The following is a 13,050-nucleotide window of genomic DNA, read 5'->3' on the forward strand; positions in this document are numbered from 1 at the left end:
TCGCTTTATAAAACTTTGAATTACATATGGCAAAACACCCACGTATCTTAATTTAGATAAATTGCGCTGTTCTTGAAAATTCATCAATACAGTCACCTAACGAATTGGAATTGAGATCTTCAGGTCCACGGGCACCAGTGTTGGAAAAAACTATAGCGCGCAAACCAGGAAACCCAAATATTACAATGTTTTGTCTGGTTCGGCTCAACCATATGTCACCAAGACACTTGGCAACAGTTGTGTGGTTTGGCTGTTATGATTGACGTTTTGATTGTTTTCTGGACTGCAACTTCTAGTTTGCCGTCCTTCTTTTTCCATGCCAGTTTTACTTACGCTTGTGTCCGCGCATGACAATATGGCTTGTGTGGACGTGTATGCACTTTTGGGTGGTGTGTTTGAACATGTCACCTAAACGGAGTCAAATGTACGAAAATAACACGGTTTGAAGGAATCTACATAAAACGTGAATGTCGTAACGTTGCCTAGCTATTCTTCTTATCGGTTTACCGAATGGACAAAAACGTGAACTACCATTTTGATAACCTTGTTTTTAAACTTGAAAATTGTGCATAGGCAGTACTCAAGAAGAATAAAAGAGGAAAAACGATTCGATCAAGAAATAGCTTGGCTTAGAATGCGTGAAACATAAAATTTGACACTTTAGCAGTCAAGATAATGACTACCTTATGACAACTAACTCCAGTTAATCAGTGTTTCAGTCATTAGTAGCCCAGCCTGACTAGGGGGCCTTTGACAGGCGTACCGATCAATTGACAAGGTTACTGGGTTGTAGTTCAAGCATTCAGGCAAATCAGTCATGTCGCTCGAGCGTGAACAAGTTCTCCTGTTCTGATGTGTTAATTCAGATATTCTAGTGGGCTGGTGGCTGCATGGTAGATTTCCAGGGCTTGAGTCCTGTCTCGGACAAGGACTTATTCTGCTGACGAGCTCTGGTAAAAGCGAAACTAGGATCCAGTGCCTCCTCGTTTGATTTGAACTAACCAGATCAACTAGAACAGGACTGGGAAAGGATTGTCCAAACACGAATGATATGAACGCAGATAATGAAAATGGCTAATCTGACTTGCCTAAAAGGTCACAGGTTCCCTAGTTATTGGGTCAGGTACGCCTCGTAATTTTTTAGACACCTATATTATTGCGCTGCGTGGCCGTCACTAGACCCGGTGGTATTTCGGCAGGGCGAGGTCTGGAAACTCAGTAGGACCTTCACACCAATATGCACCGAGATTTTGACGTTGAGGAACTATTATTCAATTGTACCACAAATGTTTGTATGAATCCACTCTGGACAAAATTCATATTTGGTAAGCGTATGTACTTCCCACAACTTCGGTAAGTCACGTGAGCTTTGTTCCCATCACCATTGTGTTGACATGATAATTGCTTTAAGGGCGACTTTAATGCCTTTATGGCCTTAAAGTTGAGCCTTAGTGCGCGTGCAACTGCCGAGAGATGAAATGTGATTATATGCCTGACAGCTGCGCATACAGTGGTCGACGCCTGAATATCGATTCTCCCAACCGCGTGGAAAACATGGTTAACCATGGGGGTGTTGGTGGTAGCAAATGATATTTTGTCTAAAAGAATCGACGCATCTGTGGTAATGGCTGTCCTAAACGCTGAAACCGGTGCAACATTCTGTATGTCCGCCACCGATTCTATCATTTGGTACGCCCATGAATACGTGCGAATGATGGAATTTATTGGGAATGGAACTGGAGTTTAGGAATGACCATCATTTCAGTTGGACAAAATGAGAAACACGAAAATGATGGTGATATGATATAGAAACCCAATAATCTGGCGGCCAGTGCATTAAGACACACGCATGAATCCGTATTCTTTGTTTACACCATCTGGTTGTCCAGTCTGTGGCGCTGAACGTGAAGCTGTATGACGCCAAATGCTTGTTGCCTGTGTTCACTTATTGGGATCGCAGACAAAACCGAATTCGCCGCTCTGGTCGTAGTAATCCCACAACCAAGCGCAATGTCCATCATCTAATGTTTGTTCTGTGGTTTCCACCAAAATGTCGAATCAAAATTTTTAAATTTTTCGGCATCGCTCAAAGCAAATGTTGTTGACACTCATTTGCCTGCTTCCTCATTTCTGTTCACTAAACACATTGAGTTTTCTACTGAAAATAGCGGCTGTCCTGGAAATTACCATATCCATTAGGCCTTACGTTTATCACTTTTCCACTAATTGCACCATAAAAACAAAACGCAGGTTACTGGCAAACCACATGGGATGTCGGCGTAATTATGAACAGCTGGTCAAGGTCACTGTAAGGGAGCTTGGAGCAACGGAGAGTTCATGCCTACTGCAGACGTATCAAGTGTGCAAAATCATTTGCTGTTTACATTAACTGGATGGCGGTTGGTCAGCAATTCCGTTTTACTGTGCCCCATCTTCCTAAAAGACTATTCTGATTCGGAAAGACTTGCTTCCGATTGGGTACCACTTCTAGAATACCGTTGGTAAAAAAAACCGACTGGTTGTAATATCTTTTTGAATCAAACATGTCGTTCTTCTCGACGGTCTTTGAGCTCTCCACTAGATATCGAACCAATCAGTAATTTCACTCTCGTGATTATTTAACTTCCACTGAGTCTTCGCACACCCCCTAGGTTTCATTGCCTGTGTGGCGCTAATGAAATAAGCGCTCTTGGGTTGAGGTGACCACCCTACCGCGCACTTCCATTAATGACGGAACATTTGAAAGCAAGTCGCCTAGCGACCGGATCAAGGGCCACGTGATCAGATGGCCTGAAAATCATCAACATTGCAGTAGTCAATGGATATAGCCTGGCTCAGAATTTGAGTACCACCGTTTTAGAGTAGAAGTAGTACCGCGGTCCGTCGACATATTCCCCTTTTGACGTATTCACACACCACTACATTACCCATTTGTCTTGCATTTTAGGGTTCTCGATCGAGGGACCCAGTGAGGCTAGAATAGATTGTACAGACAACGGTGACGGATCCGCCACCGTGGCTTACTGGCCAACTGCTCCCGGAGAGTATGCGGTCCACATTTTGTGCAATGACGAAAATATTCCAAAATCTCCATTCATGGTTCCAATTGAACCAGACATGGGCAAATGTGATCCGGATCGTGTAAGTTTGACTTGTAACTAAAAGATGATTTCACTGCATGCAACACTTTTAAGTACGCTACTGCGAGCAATTCGATCTGGAAAAATCGATTTCATTTTGGGCAACATTCAGAGGTCAACATTTGTTTTGTTTTTAGGTTAAAGTTCACGGTCAGGGTGTTATGCCTACGGGGAATGTGGCTGGACAACCGACAGAATTCGTCGTGGATATTCGGGATGCTGGCGGCCCAGCACCACTAACCGTGGAGTGTCGGGACAATGAAGGGGAACCAGTTGCACTGAAGGTTCGAGACAATGGAGACGGCACGTACACATGTAGCTATACTCCCAAAGTGCCCAGAAAACACACAGTGCTTGTTTCATACGGCACGGTAAACGTACCCCGAAGTCCCTTCCGAGTGAGTTGACGGATTGTCTGGTAAAAAATCGATTATATATGGCATTTAAATGTATCCATAACCTGCTGTGATTGACGATTTATATTCATTTATCGTTTCCAATCGAGTGGTGGTTTGCTTTGAAGTCACAGATAAACGCTATTCTAGCTCCAAGCCAGTTGGTTCAAATTTGTTCCATAAAATTTTCCACTATTTTATTGGTACATCAGCTGCTGTGACTGCAAATTGCTGCTTTTGACGGTGGCCATCTGAGGAACCGTAAACGCTGATAAATGTAAAAATTTGTTTCCACTAATTTTCTTGCAACTGACCGATAGCTGCTCTTAAAAACTCGTGCTCTGTTTTTGATCAATGAACTCTGCTAGGTCATTTGAGTTGTAACATGCTCTTCTCCAAAAAAGACCATTCATGGGTAGGGATCCAAAGGGGAGTGATACGGTAAAACATGGAAGCTGGAGAACTAATACTTTGAACTTCTTTTATTTCTGAAAAATGAAGACCTCCCCTAATCAGGGCCACACTTATGGCAGACGCAAATCACCGGCACATTGCTGGGGGTTTCCACAGTCGGAAGGAACGATGGCCAAGAAATGGCACTTCCGTAACGATTGTGGGCTAAGCTGGTGTGATTTTGCGCATTCAACACAATAGACAGCACCATCGTGAGCAGTCATTATGCTGGTAAGCTTGCTAGTGGCTTTTGAAACCCAATGAAAGTGCTTCTGGAGCAAGGAGGAATACACATGATATGTCAACATAGGGACCATAGCTAAAATGATGACGTTTTGGTTCCACCACCGGTGTTTGCTTCAGAATAAAAACTTCACCTACTTGGAATAAGGTGAGCTAGATCTCTCATCATGAATACAACTTTATCCAGACAACTCACCGTAAGCGGAATGGATTAAAAATCTAAATCCGACATCAAAGTTCCTTCAAACGAGGCATCAGAATGGAAAAACCCCAACCAACTGCTCAGAACCCCTTACACTGCACTAGCGTGGATTCACTGAGCTCAGAATGCAGTTCAGTTCAGTTCTCTTAACATCGCATTCAGATGTCACAACCGTCCTCCTAATCCTCGCCAGACCAAACGACTGTCTGAGAACAAGCACTATAAGATGCAGGGCTGATGATAAACACTGACAAATATTCACAAGATCTAATATGACCGGTCGGTTTGCTACTCTCGTTAGAAGCTGCTGGCTAGTAATAAGCAAAATTTCAATTATTCGAAGCCGTGGAACAAACCGCTGTGATTCTGACTGACGTCCATATTATTGGGGCTAATACAAAGTGCGCTAAGGCACTTGTGAAGCCTTGATTACCTTATCGATACGGAACTTTTTGCAACAAAGTGCAACCGATTCAAGTAGAGTCACAAAACTGGAGTTCATTTTAGGGTCCTTATCGAACCCAGAAATAAACCTCTGGAGCAAGATTAGTCATATTCATTTTTATTGCATGACTGGTAAGACACAAAAACCCGATGCATGAATTTTACCTCCAGATTTTTGTCTCAAAACAAGAGTTTTGGAGTTTCGCCAGTCACATCTCCAGAGGTCATAACATTCTACAGAAAAGGTCTAAGTTGAGTGATGATTATTGGTGGGATCACTTCCACCGTGCCTTTCCAGATTCAAAATGTCATGCAGCACGCGTCTGCGGGTCTAGAGACTTCCATCTTTCTGGCCTTAATCTAATCTATGACGTGTCATTTGTCCGTAGACTTGCTGAACCCACCAAATTACACCACTTGTTTGACAATCACAGCGCAAACACTCTGAGTGGTTTCCGTTTCAGTTTCGAAAAGTGAATTAAAACGATTGCAACTGTGATTCTGTGGTAACCGTGGCGAAGTTAGCCCCACATTGCTCAGCTAGTATAGGTTGCCATTCACAATCACTTTGATTTACGGTAACACTCTGCCACTCAGATTCCTCTACTACGCCAGCGGTCTAGAAGATTAAGTCAAATATCCTCTGAGAGGTCTCCATTCTCCTAGAAAAGTTTTAGCACATGAAAGCTTCATTGAAATCCAAGAAAGCCTACTTATATTCAGATTGTCTGTACCGCGGGTAGCCTATCTGAAAGGGACAGCAGTAGTATAACGATGGGGTGTTATGTAGAATTTCGGGAAGCAGTCTCCTCAAAGGCCTGCAATTCAATAAAATTTTTGCGTAGGTACAACAATACTAGTGGCTAACGTGGACCATACTGAAGAAGTAAAGGACATAGTATCATAAGGTTCAGAAGTTTGTCTATTTAAACCCACATAAAGTCCTTTGATCTGAGATAAAACCCCTAGATGGGACGAATTTTGATTCAGCCATTCAGTTTACCAGTACCGTTCAGTGCCCGCCCCAAAGAGACGATTTTCATTCGGTCCCATCGTTTTACCTGAAGGGAATAAAAAAGTGTAATCAGGAGGAACAGAGGACAAACTGCGCTATCCTTCGTTTGGTCCCACTTATGTTTGGTACTGAAACACAAAATGATCCATGTGGTGAGTTTTTTATCCCGTCTTCAAGTGGAAGATTTCGGCATCTCGGTGAGGTCTAAAAAGATCTAGTTCGCAGCTGAAGAGTAGTTCCTCAAACAGTGTCCACTCCAAGTCGAGTTTCGCAGGACCATATCAAAGTGGTCCATCAAGAGAAGACATTAGTGGAAACGACACTGCTGAAAAATTATGCATGTTTTCAAAAGGTACGCAACCACTTATTCGAAGATACCTCCAGCGAACTCTTTCTTCGTAATAGTACTCATGTCCCTAATGGCTTCTAAGCTGATGACACTGCAAAGGATTAACAAAATCCGCAAAAAATGGCACAAGTTTTCTATCCACTTGGTATCATAGTGTCATTTAAAAAACTGTTCCTGAACAAAAGCCCTATTTCTTCTCCCAGGTGAACAGTATTTGGCAAATTTTTTTCTAGAGGATCGCCTGCCTTGTCATTGATGACAACGTATACAATACTCAGGATTTGTTTGTGCATTGTGTTTGTATGCACGAAGAAAATTTCCATCACCAAGGCAACCAAAAAACTATACGCTGCTTCCCAACTTGCAACTTCCTGTTTTCAGGTTGAAGTAGCTGAGCCAAGTCAACCGGGCAAGGTACGCGTATTTGGACCCGGGGTCGAAAGTGTGGTCAGGGGCGAACCAACTCACTTCACGGTCGACTGTAAACAAGCTGGACAAGGTGAGCTTTTCTTGTTGATCAATAACAATCAATGGAGTACTGTTATCGGAACCTAAGAGAAGACCAGATAACCGAATGACCAAAACTCTGATAATTAACGGTAACGTAGGCTTGGATTGCGCCATTTACAAGTACAGTGACTTACAACGTGCCTGGTGCTATTATCTTCATCGCTGTTGAAATCAGTTTTCATGAATGTAACCTTTGATGATTTCTGCAACAGCAGAAAATCACAGTAGTGGAAAGTAAGACGATCATTGTGAACACATGGACTGGAAACAGTAGTGTTAGGCCAATAAAAATGCCGATAACAGGAAAGAAACTACGGTTCAAGCCCCCACTGACTGTTTCTCGTCGATTTTACAAACAACCACTTGGCAGGATGAGCTTTTCGGTAATCTGAGCAGAATTTATGTGATCAGGAGCATGGAGGGAAAGCATCTACTGGAATAGGTTTTTGATATTCTCCTCGATTACCATACTAGATAAAAACCACAGTGGGCTCTCCGCAATCATTAGTTGTCGGTTCTTGTCTTCACCCTGTGGTAGTAACATTGATGGCGTTCCAGTCTCCTGGTTGCAAAGCCAGTTTAAGTCAGGTAACGACATCTGTGCTGTTGAGTGGATCCTGTATGGATAAGTTCATACTGATGCGGCTGACTTTCAACTGAGAGTGCTTGACTGATGTCTGGTCGATTCGTTCGATTACTGCACTCTTTTGACCCTTACAGTGATAGCCACAAAAGTCTCATTAACTGAGCTTGAATACTTACAACAAAACGTTTACCCGGACAATGACGTGAGTTGAATCATGGTGCTCATATATCAGTGCGTATTCGAAGGGGAACCAAAATGCACCTACCTGCGAGTTTGCGGCACCAGAATTGCTACAGATAACCTCTGTGAGAGAGAGAGAGAACTCGTGATGAGTAGACACACCAACAGCCGCTGATTATGTGTAGGCGGAAAGTCATTGATCTATGCCAGAAGCTAAGCTGCGGTTTGATTCATTCCTCCGGTAAGTTTACTGTCATTCAATGGCTGCATCAATAAACTCGTTCTTTAAGCTGTTCAGATCCCCTATGAACTGCGTGATTCTGGACACTAGTCCAAGAATGACAAGCACGGTCGGAGTGGATGATACGCTGCAGTAACTCGCGCGCAAGCCCAACAAGCTGTCGGAGACAGGGTTTGCTTTAAAGTTAACCAACTTGTTCAATCACGTGAAAACTACTTGAAACCGATTGAGTAGTCATCGTTTTTGAAAAAGTTTAGTGACAATCGGTAGATTTGTTGCTGGGCAACGTTTTGCTTTTGACGCAAAACCTTCGTCAGGCCAAGTGACTAGGTTCCGAGGTTGGTCGAGATTTAAGGCGGAAAGAGACTCAGCGATGGCGGTACATGCCTCAGACACGGGACATATAATAGATCTGGAGAATGTGGAAATTTTAAGACGGGGACTGCGATTCACACCACAGCGGCTGATAGCCGAGGCGGTGGAAATCACTAAGCATCACAGCGTGAATAGAATCGAGGGTGTGGAGCTAGTGAGCGTATGGAAAGCGGTCTTAGATAAGCCGAGTTGACACGTGATGGTGTGGTTGTCAATCCACTTAGGATCATTAGGGGTGGAAATCCCAACCAGACCAAAGGTCACAGCATCCTTCTTACACAGCTTTCCTAGTACTGGCTCACCCACACAGAATGACAGAAGGTTCAAACGAAGTTCAAGAGGAGCCATCAAATAACCGGACCAGAAAAACTAGACCCTAGGCTGGACCCAAACACATGTAGGTTTCCCCACCGACTCAACACTTGTTCAACCACTCTAACACACTAAAATCCCTCGGCCAACACCCAACAGAGATTTAGCTTGACTTAGCTGATTGGTTCTCCTTCCGCCTTAAATCTCAACGAACCTCGGAACCTAGCCACTTGGCTAGTGTCAAAAGCGAAACGTTGCCCAGCAATAAATCTACCGATTGTCACCAAACTTTTTCTAAAGCGTTAACCAACTTGTGTTATTCTAAAGGCTTCGACAAAAAGTGGTTTACATATCCAACATACCGCAAAAGCGTAATAAGCGCTTGTTTCGCTCCTAAATTAGATCCTTTGAGACTAACGGGAGCGTATCACGTAGGTATCACGGAAACATTCTGTTCTTCTTGGATGCTGTATTTCGTGATCAAGTGAATTTGTATCGCCTGTATTCACACTCATAGGGAATGTTGGAATCAGCGTGACAGACGAGACAGGCCGTGATGTGGCTATGGACACACAGGATATGCGTGATGGAACGTTCCGTGTTGCATATACGGCCAACACACCAGGTCCGACGTACACTGTGCATGTGTTTTTCAATAACCAGGAAGTCCCCAGAAGTCCTTTCCGAGTCCCTGTCAAGCCCAATATTGATATGTCCAAGATTCATGTGGAGAACCTGAGTCCAAGTAAGTCTCCTTCCTGAAGTGTGCGTGTATAAAGTGCAGCTGAGCTTCATTTCGTGGGCGAACTTGTCGAGATAAGGCTATTCGTTAAATCACTACCACAAGGAATAGTTGTTTTCATCTCCGCCGTTTGTAATCTGCGCGTCAAGCTAAGAAACCATCCGTATTTGATGGTATATCTTCCGTTGATCGTGCAGTGATTGGATAAATTACACGTCAGCAGCCTACTGCTAAATACTCTGTGATAGTGTACTACAGCACACTCCTCCAAACTAAACACCTCACTCTACAGGGTTCGTCCTTCATGGTCCTCTCAACGTTTCGTTCCAACCTTTATGAGCCGGCAAATTTCTTGCTTCAGCAGCTGGGAAAAATTTACCCCTGTAAAATCCTATGCCTTTTCTCCCCAATGATGGAATTTTGTGAACAGAACCACTTGTTCTATAAAACTACGACAATGCATGAACCCTCTGGAGCGTTTTCCCCCGAGTTTGCCATGTAGCATTCACCAACGGTCTTTACTGATAAGCTTTACTCCACTATGCAGTGCATGTTTCAGAACCAATGTACTGGATCAGCTTTTGTGATGCACCTTCTTTGCACCAAGCACTTTCATTTTAGCAACAATATCTCCACAACCCCTTGATCTCATAAGATTTTAGGACTCCGGGTAATCAGCGTTTGACAGTAGTATGCAAGCAGGCGGGTGGGCATAAATGGGGAGAATTCATCGGTAAGAAAAAACTGGCAGTCGAAAATAACTGGCTACCGTAAGGGACCTGGTGCTCACAAATTAAGTGAACATTTCCAGCCTTAGGATCAATCATTTGTGGGTAGCAATTCTGGGGCTCACAAGGAACAGTACGCAACTATCCGTAACTCGATTTTCCAATTGGGCTTCATGGCTTTCAGGTAAGAACAATAATACATAGAAATATAACCTGAAAAACAATGTTCTTATTCAGATAAAAGCAGGTTCTTTTGTTGTTTAGCTGGAAAAACTCGGCTTTGGAAACAAATGTATTTCATCTTCTACGACAACGTTAAGATGGCGCCCTTGTTCGACTCTCACAAAAGTCCGCACCAAAGTTACCTTATAAAGATAGTCCTAAAATTCAGACAGATGAGGAAGTCATCAAAACAGGCATTGTAGTCTTAACTTAATTCGGCCCTAATGTCTTCCTCCAAACAACTGCGCGGAATAATCACTCTAAAAAGGAATCAATCAACAACCCAGTTTTATCGCAAGCAGGCAGCTGATAACCTTAATCTCGTTTCCGAAAGGCCTACCACATGCACATCCTCAGTACTTATAGGTAAGATTGTTCAATATATATTAGCTGATCCAAGAGGTTCCGATCTACTCGTTCTTGCCCAGTATATGAGCGCATCTACTCCACATCACGCCGCCTTACTCTCATGGACAAGAACACCAGGCACCCCAGCTGATTTATACCTCCATCCTCACTGTGACTTATTCCAGGTGATTACGGTACAATATAACCCATCTAGGTACTCTTTGCATAGTCTGAATGTAGAATTATGTCTGACAGAGATGAATCACTTCATGATTCATTTAGTTCCGGGTTATCTTTGCTGCAGACAACTACACACAACACACGTAGGCTAAGCAGACCACCCGTATGACTGGGACTGGGACTGGGAATTGCTTTGGCCAGATTTGAGAACACTAGACCAGGAAAACGGCCACTCTATCGCTAGTATCTCGATTTAGTCATGCAACCCACCCACCCACCCCCCTTCCATGATGTATATTGTTTCTTTGGGAGCTGGTCCACTTACCGGTCGGTGCAGGAGAAATGCGACAGATGAAAACTAACGCAAACATTCCATTTTTCACATTGAGTTTATCTCGCGCAAACCAAGCGTCATCAGCTCGTAAGTGTACACTTTTTCACGGTCCTGATTCTCAATCAACGGTCACACAAGTGCAAATGCTTCAACACAAACTCTCGGGGGATTTTAACGTTCCATTACCTATACAAGTGAAGGCGGGAACACCTTTCGCCCAAGATGGTTGTAACAAGGTTCATGCATCTCGTTGTACTTATGGTTCTGACAACTTTCTGTCTTTGCTTACCCTATTCTCCCACAAAATAACCATTGAAACTTAATGTCCCAATGATTGTATGGTTGAGTTGCCCTCTGCTCATCAGTCCTTAATTTCCAACTACGAAGCAGTTTCAGTGATCTCGGTAACCTCAGCCTATCCCCTGTAGATGACGGCAGTCCAGTTATCTTTCCTGTTAAGAAAGCGTTCGTCCACCTAGTATCCCTTAACTAAGCTTCCTTTGGGCGCGTAAGCACCGTTAGTATCGAAGTTAGCCTCTTAAATCGTCCGCATATGAAAGAATACCCTTCAGCAGAGAGAAAAACTAGCGACTATCACCATACACATTAGTTCGGAACCGTCAATCCATAAAATCCCATCTCCGTAAGAAATTCCCTCTTTTTGGGAATACATTTGCAACTCCGTTAAGTGTATTTAACTTGGTGTTTTTAGAAAACGTCTGAGAAGGCGTTGGTTTTGCCGTTTGGTCAAATGTGAATAATTCTTTCTATAAACCTCATGGCAAATAATCCCGCAGAATCGAGCATGTGATTATATATAGGTTCTCAAAAAACCCTTCATTTCTCTGTGTAATTCCGTTGTTGTAAATCACAGTGCTCCTATTTTTCAAAAGCGAATGACTCGTATCAACTGTTTTCCACCCCATTATTCTCTTTTTTTGTCTGAGTTGGGGCGCAAACAGTTGGCCTCGATGGGACTCAATTTCTTATTCATGTGAGCTGAGTTATAAGAGTTTGATTTAGCGTAGACTGTCCTCAGTAACCGTCCACTCGTAACTTTTGCTGCAACATGTGCTTAGATGTGTCGTGTTTTGCTAGACCACACCAAGGCAGCGTTGAGACCGAGATGGTTGTTTATCTGCATTTCGTATTTGCATCCCTCTATCAGCCATTCCAGTGCCAACTCTATGTATATGTATGTATGCGTGTAGATATTCCGGTAGGCAAACCGACCGAATTCGATGTGATCACAGCAGGCGCAGGTCCACCTTCAAACAATAAGCCTCGACCCAACGTCGTGGTCAAATCTCCATCTGGAATGCGTGTTCCTTGTACTATGGCTGAGACAGTTGATGGGTTTACTCCTTCGTTTACTCCGACGGTCGCTGGACCGCACACTGTCGCGGTGGATATCGCTGGGATGCCGGTGAAGGGGAGTCCGTTTCGCATTCAAGCAAACCCTGAAGTAGCCATTCAAGAACCAATTTACCCAGTTGCAAATGCCGTGCAAAAACATGCACCTGTCACTCAGATTAGTCCGATTGAAGCAGCTGGTCTTGTTCGTGCCTATGGCGATGGACTGCATCATGCCACGTCGGGAAGACCGGCGCACTTTACCATCGATAGTCGTGATGCCCCACCTGCACCACTCAGCGTCACTATTGAAGGCCCAGCTGAAGCGAAAATCAACTATGCAGATAACGGAGATGGAACTTGTGGTGTTGAATACTTACCAATGGAGCCCGGACCATACACGGTTAATGTTCTGTACAAAGACATCCATATTAAAGGAAGTCCGTTTCCAGTTCGCGTGGCACCTCCAGGACGAGAACACATAGATGTGTCGCGCGTTCATGCCTATGGTCCCGGTCTGCAGCCCACTGGTACGCTGATAGGAAAACCGATATCGTTGGAGTGGACATCGCGTTTGCGATGCATGTTTGCATGCCACATAGCTTTTGGTGTTAAATGTTAATGATTTCCTTCGTTCTGGTTTTGCTCACTTGTCAATTACGATGAAACAGCATGTCACCAGCCGAGCCCGTCAATCT

At 43.7% G+C, this 13,050-nt stretch overlaps 1 protein-coding gene across 1 annotated transcript in view; it reads left to right on the forward strand.

Moving 5' to 3' along the window:
• Positions 1-13,050, forward strand: part of T265_01131 (hypothetical protein) — a gene marked incomplete at both ends in the record, with an annotated part of 109,019 nt that overhangs the window by 53,977 nt on the left and 41,992 nt on the right. Inside the window, 5 exons of the mRNA XM_009165092.1 lie at positions 2,948-3,141; positions 3,278-3,538; positions 6,623-6,740; positions 8,963-9,190; positions 12,211-12,882. Coding sequence (XP_009163356.1) covers positions 2,948-3,141; positions 3,278-3,538; positions 6,623-6,740; positions 8,963-9,190; positions 12,211-12,882 — 1,473 coding nt within the window. The remainder of the gene's footprint in view (positions 1-2,947; positions 3,142-3,277; positions 3,539-6,622; positions 6,741-8,962; positions 9,191-12,210; positions 12,883-13,050) is intronic.

The sequence above is a fragment of the Opisthorchis viverrini genome (genome assembly GCF_000715545.1).
Source record: "Opisthorchis viverrini unplaced genomic scaffold opera_v5_12, whole genome shotgun sequence".
NCBI lineage: Eukaryota > Metazoa > Platyhelminthes > Trematoda > Opisthorchiida > Opisthorchiidae > Opisthorchis > Opisthorchis viverrini.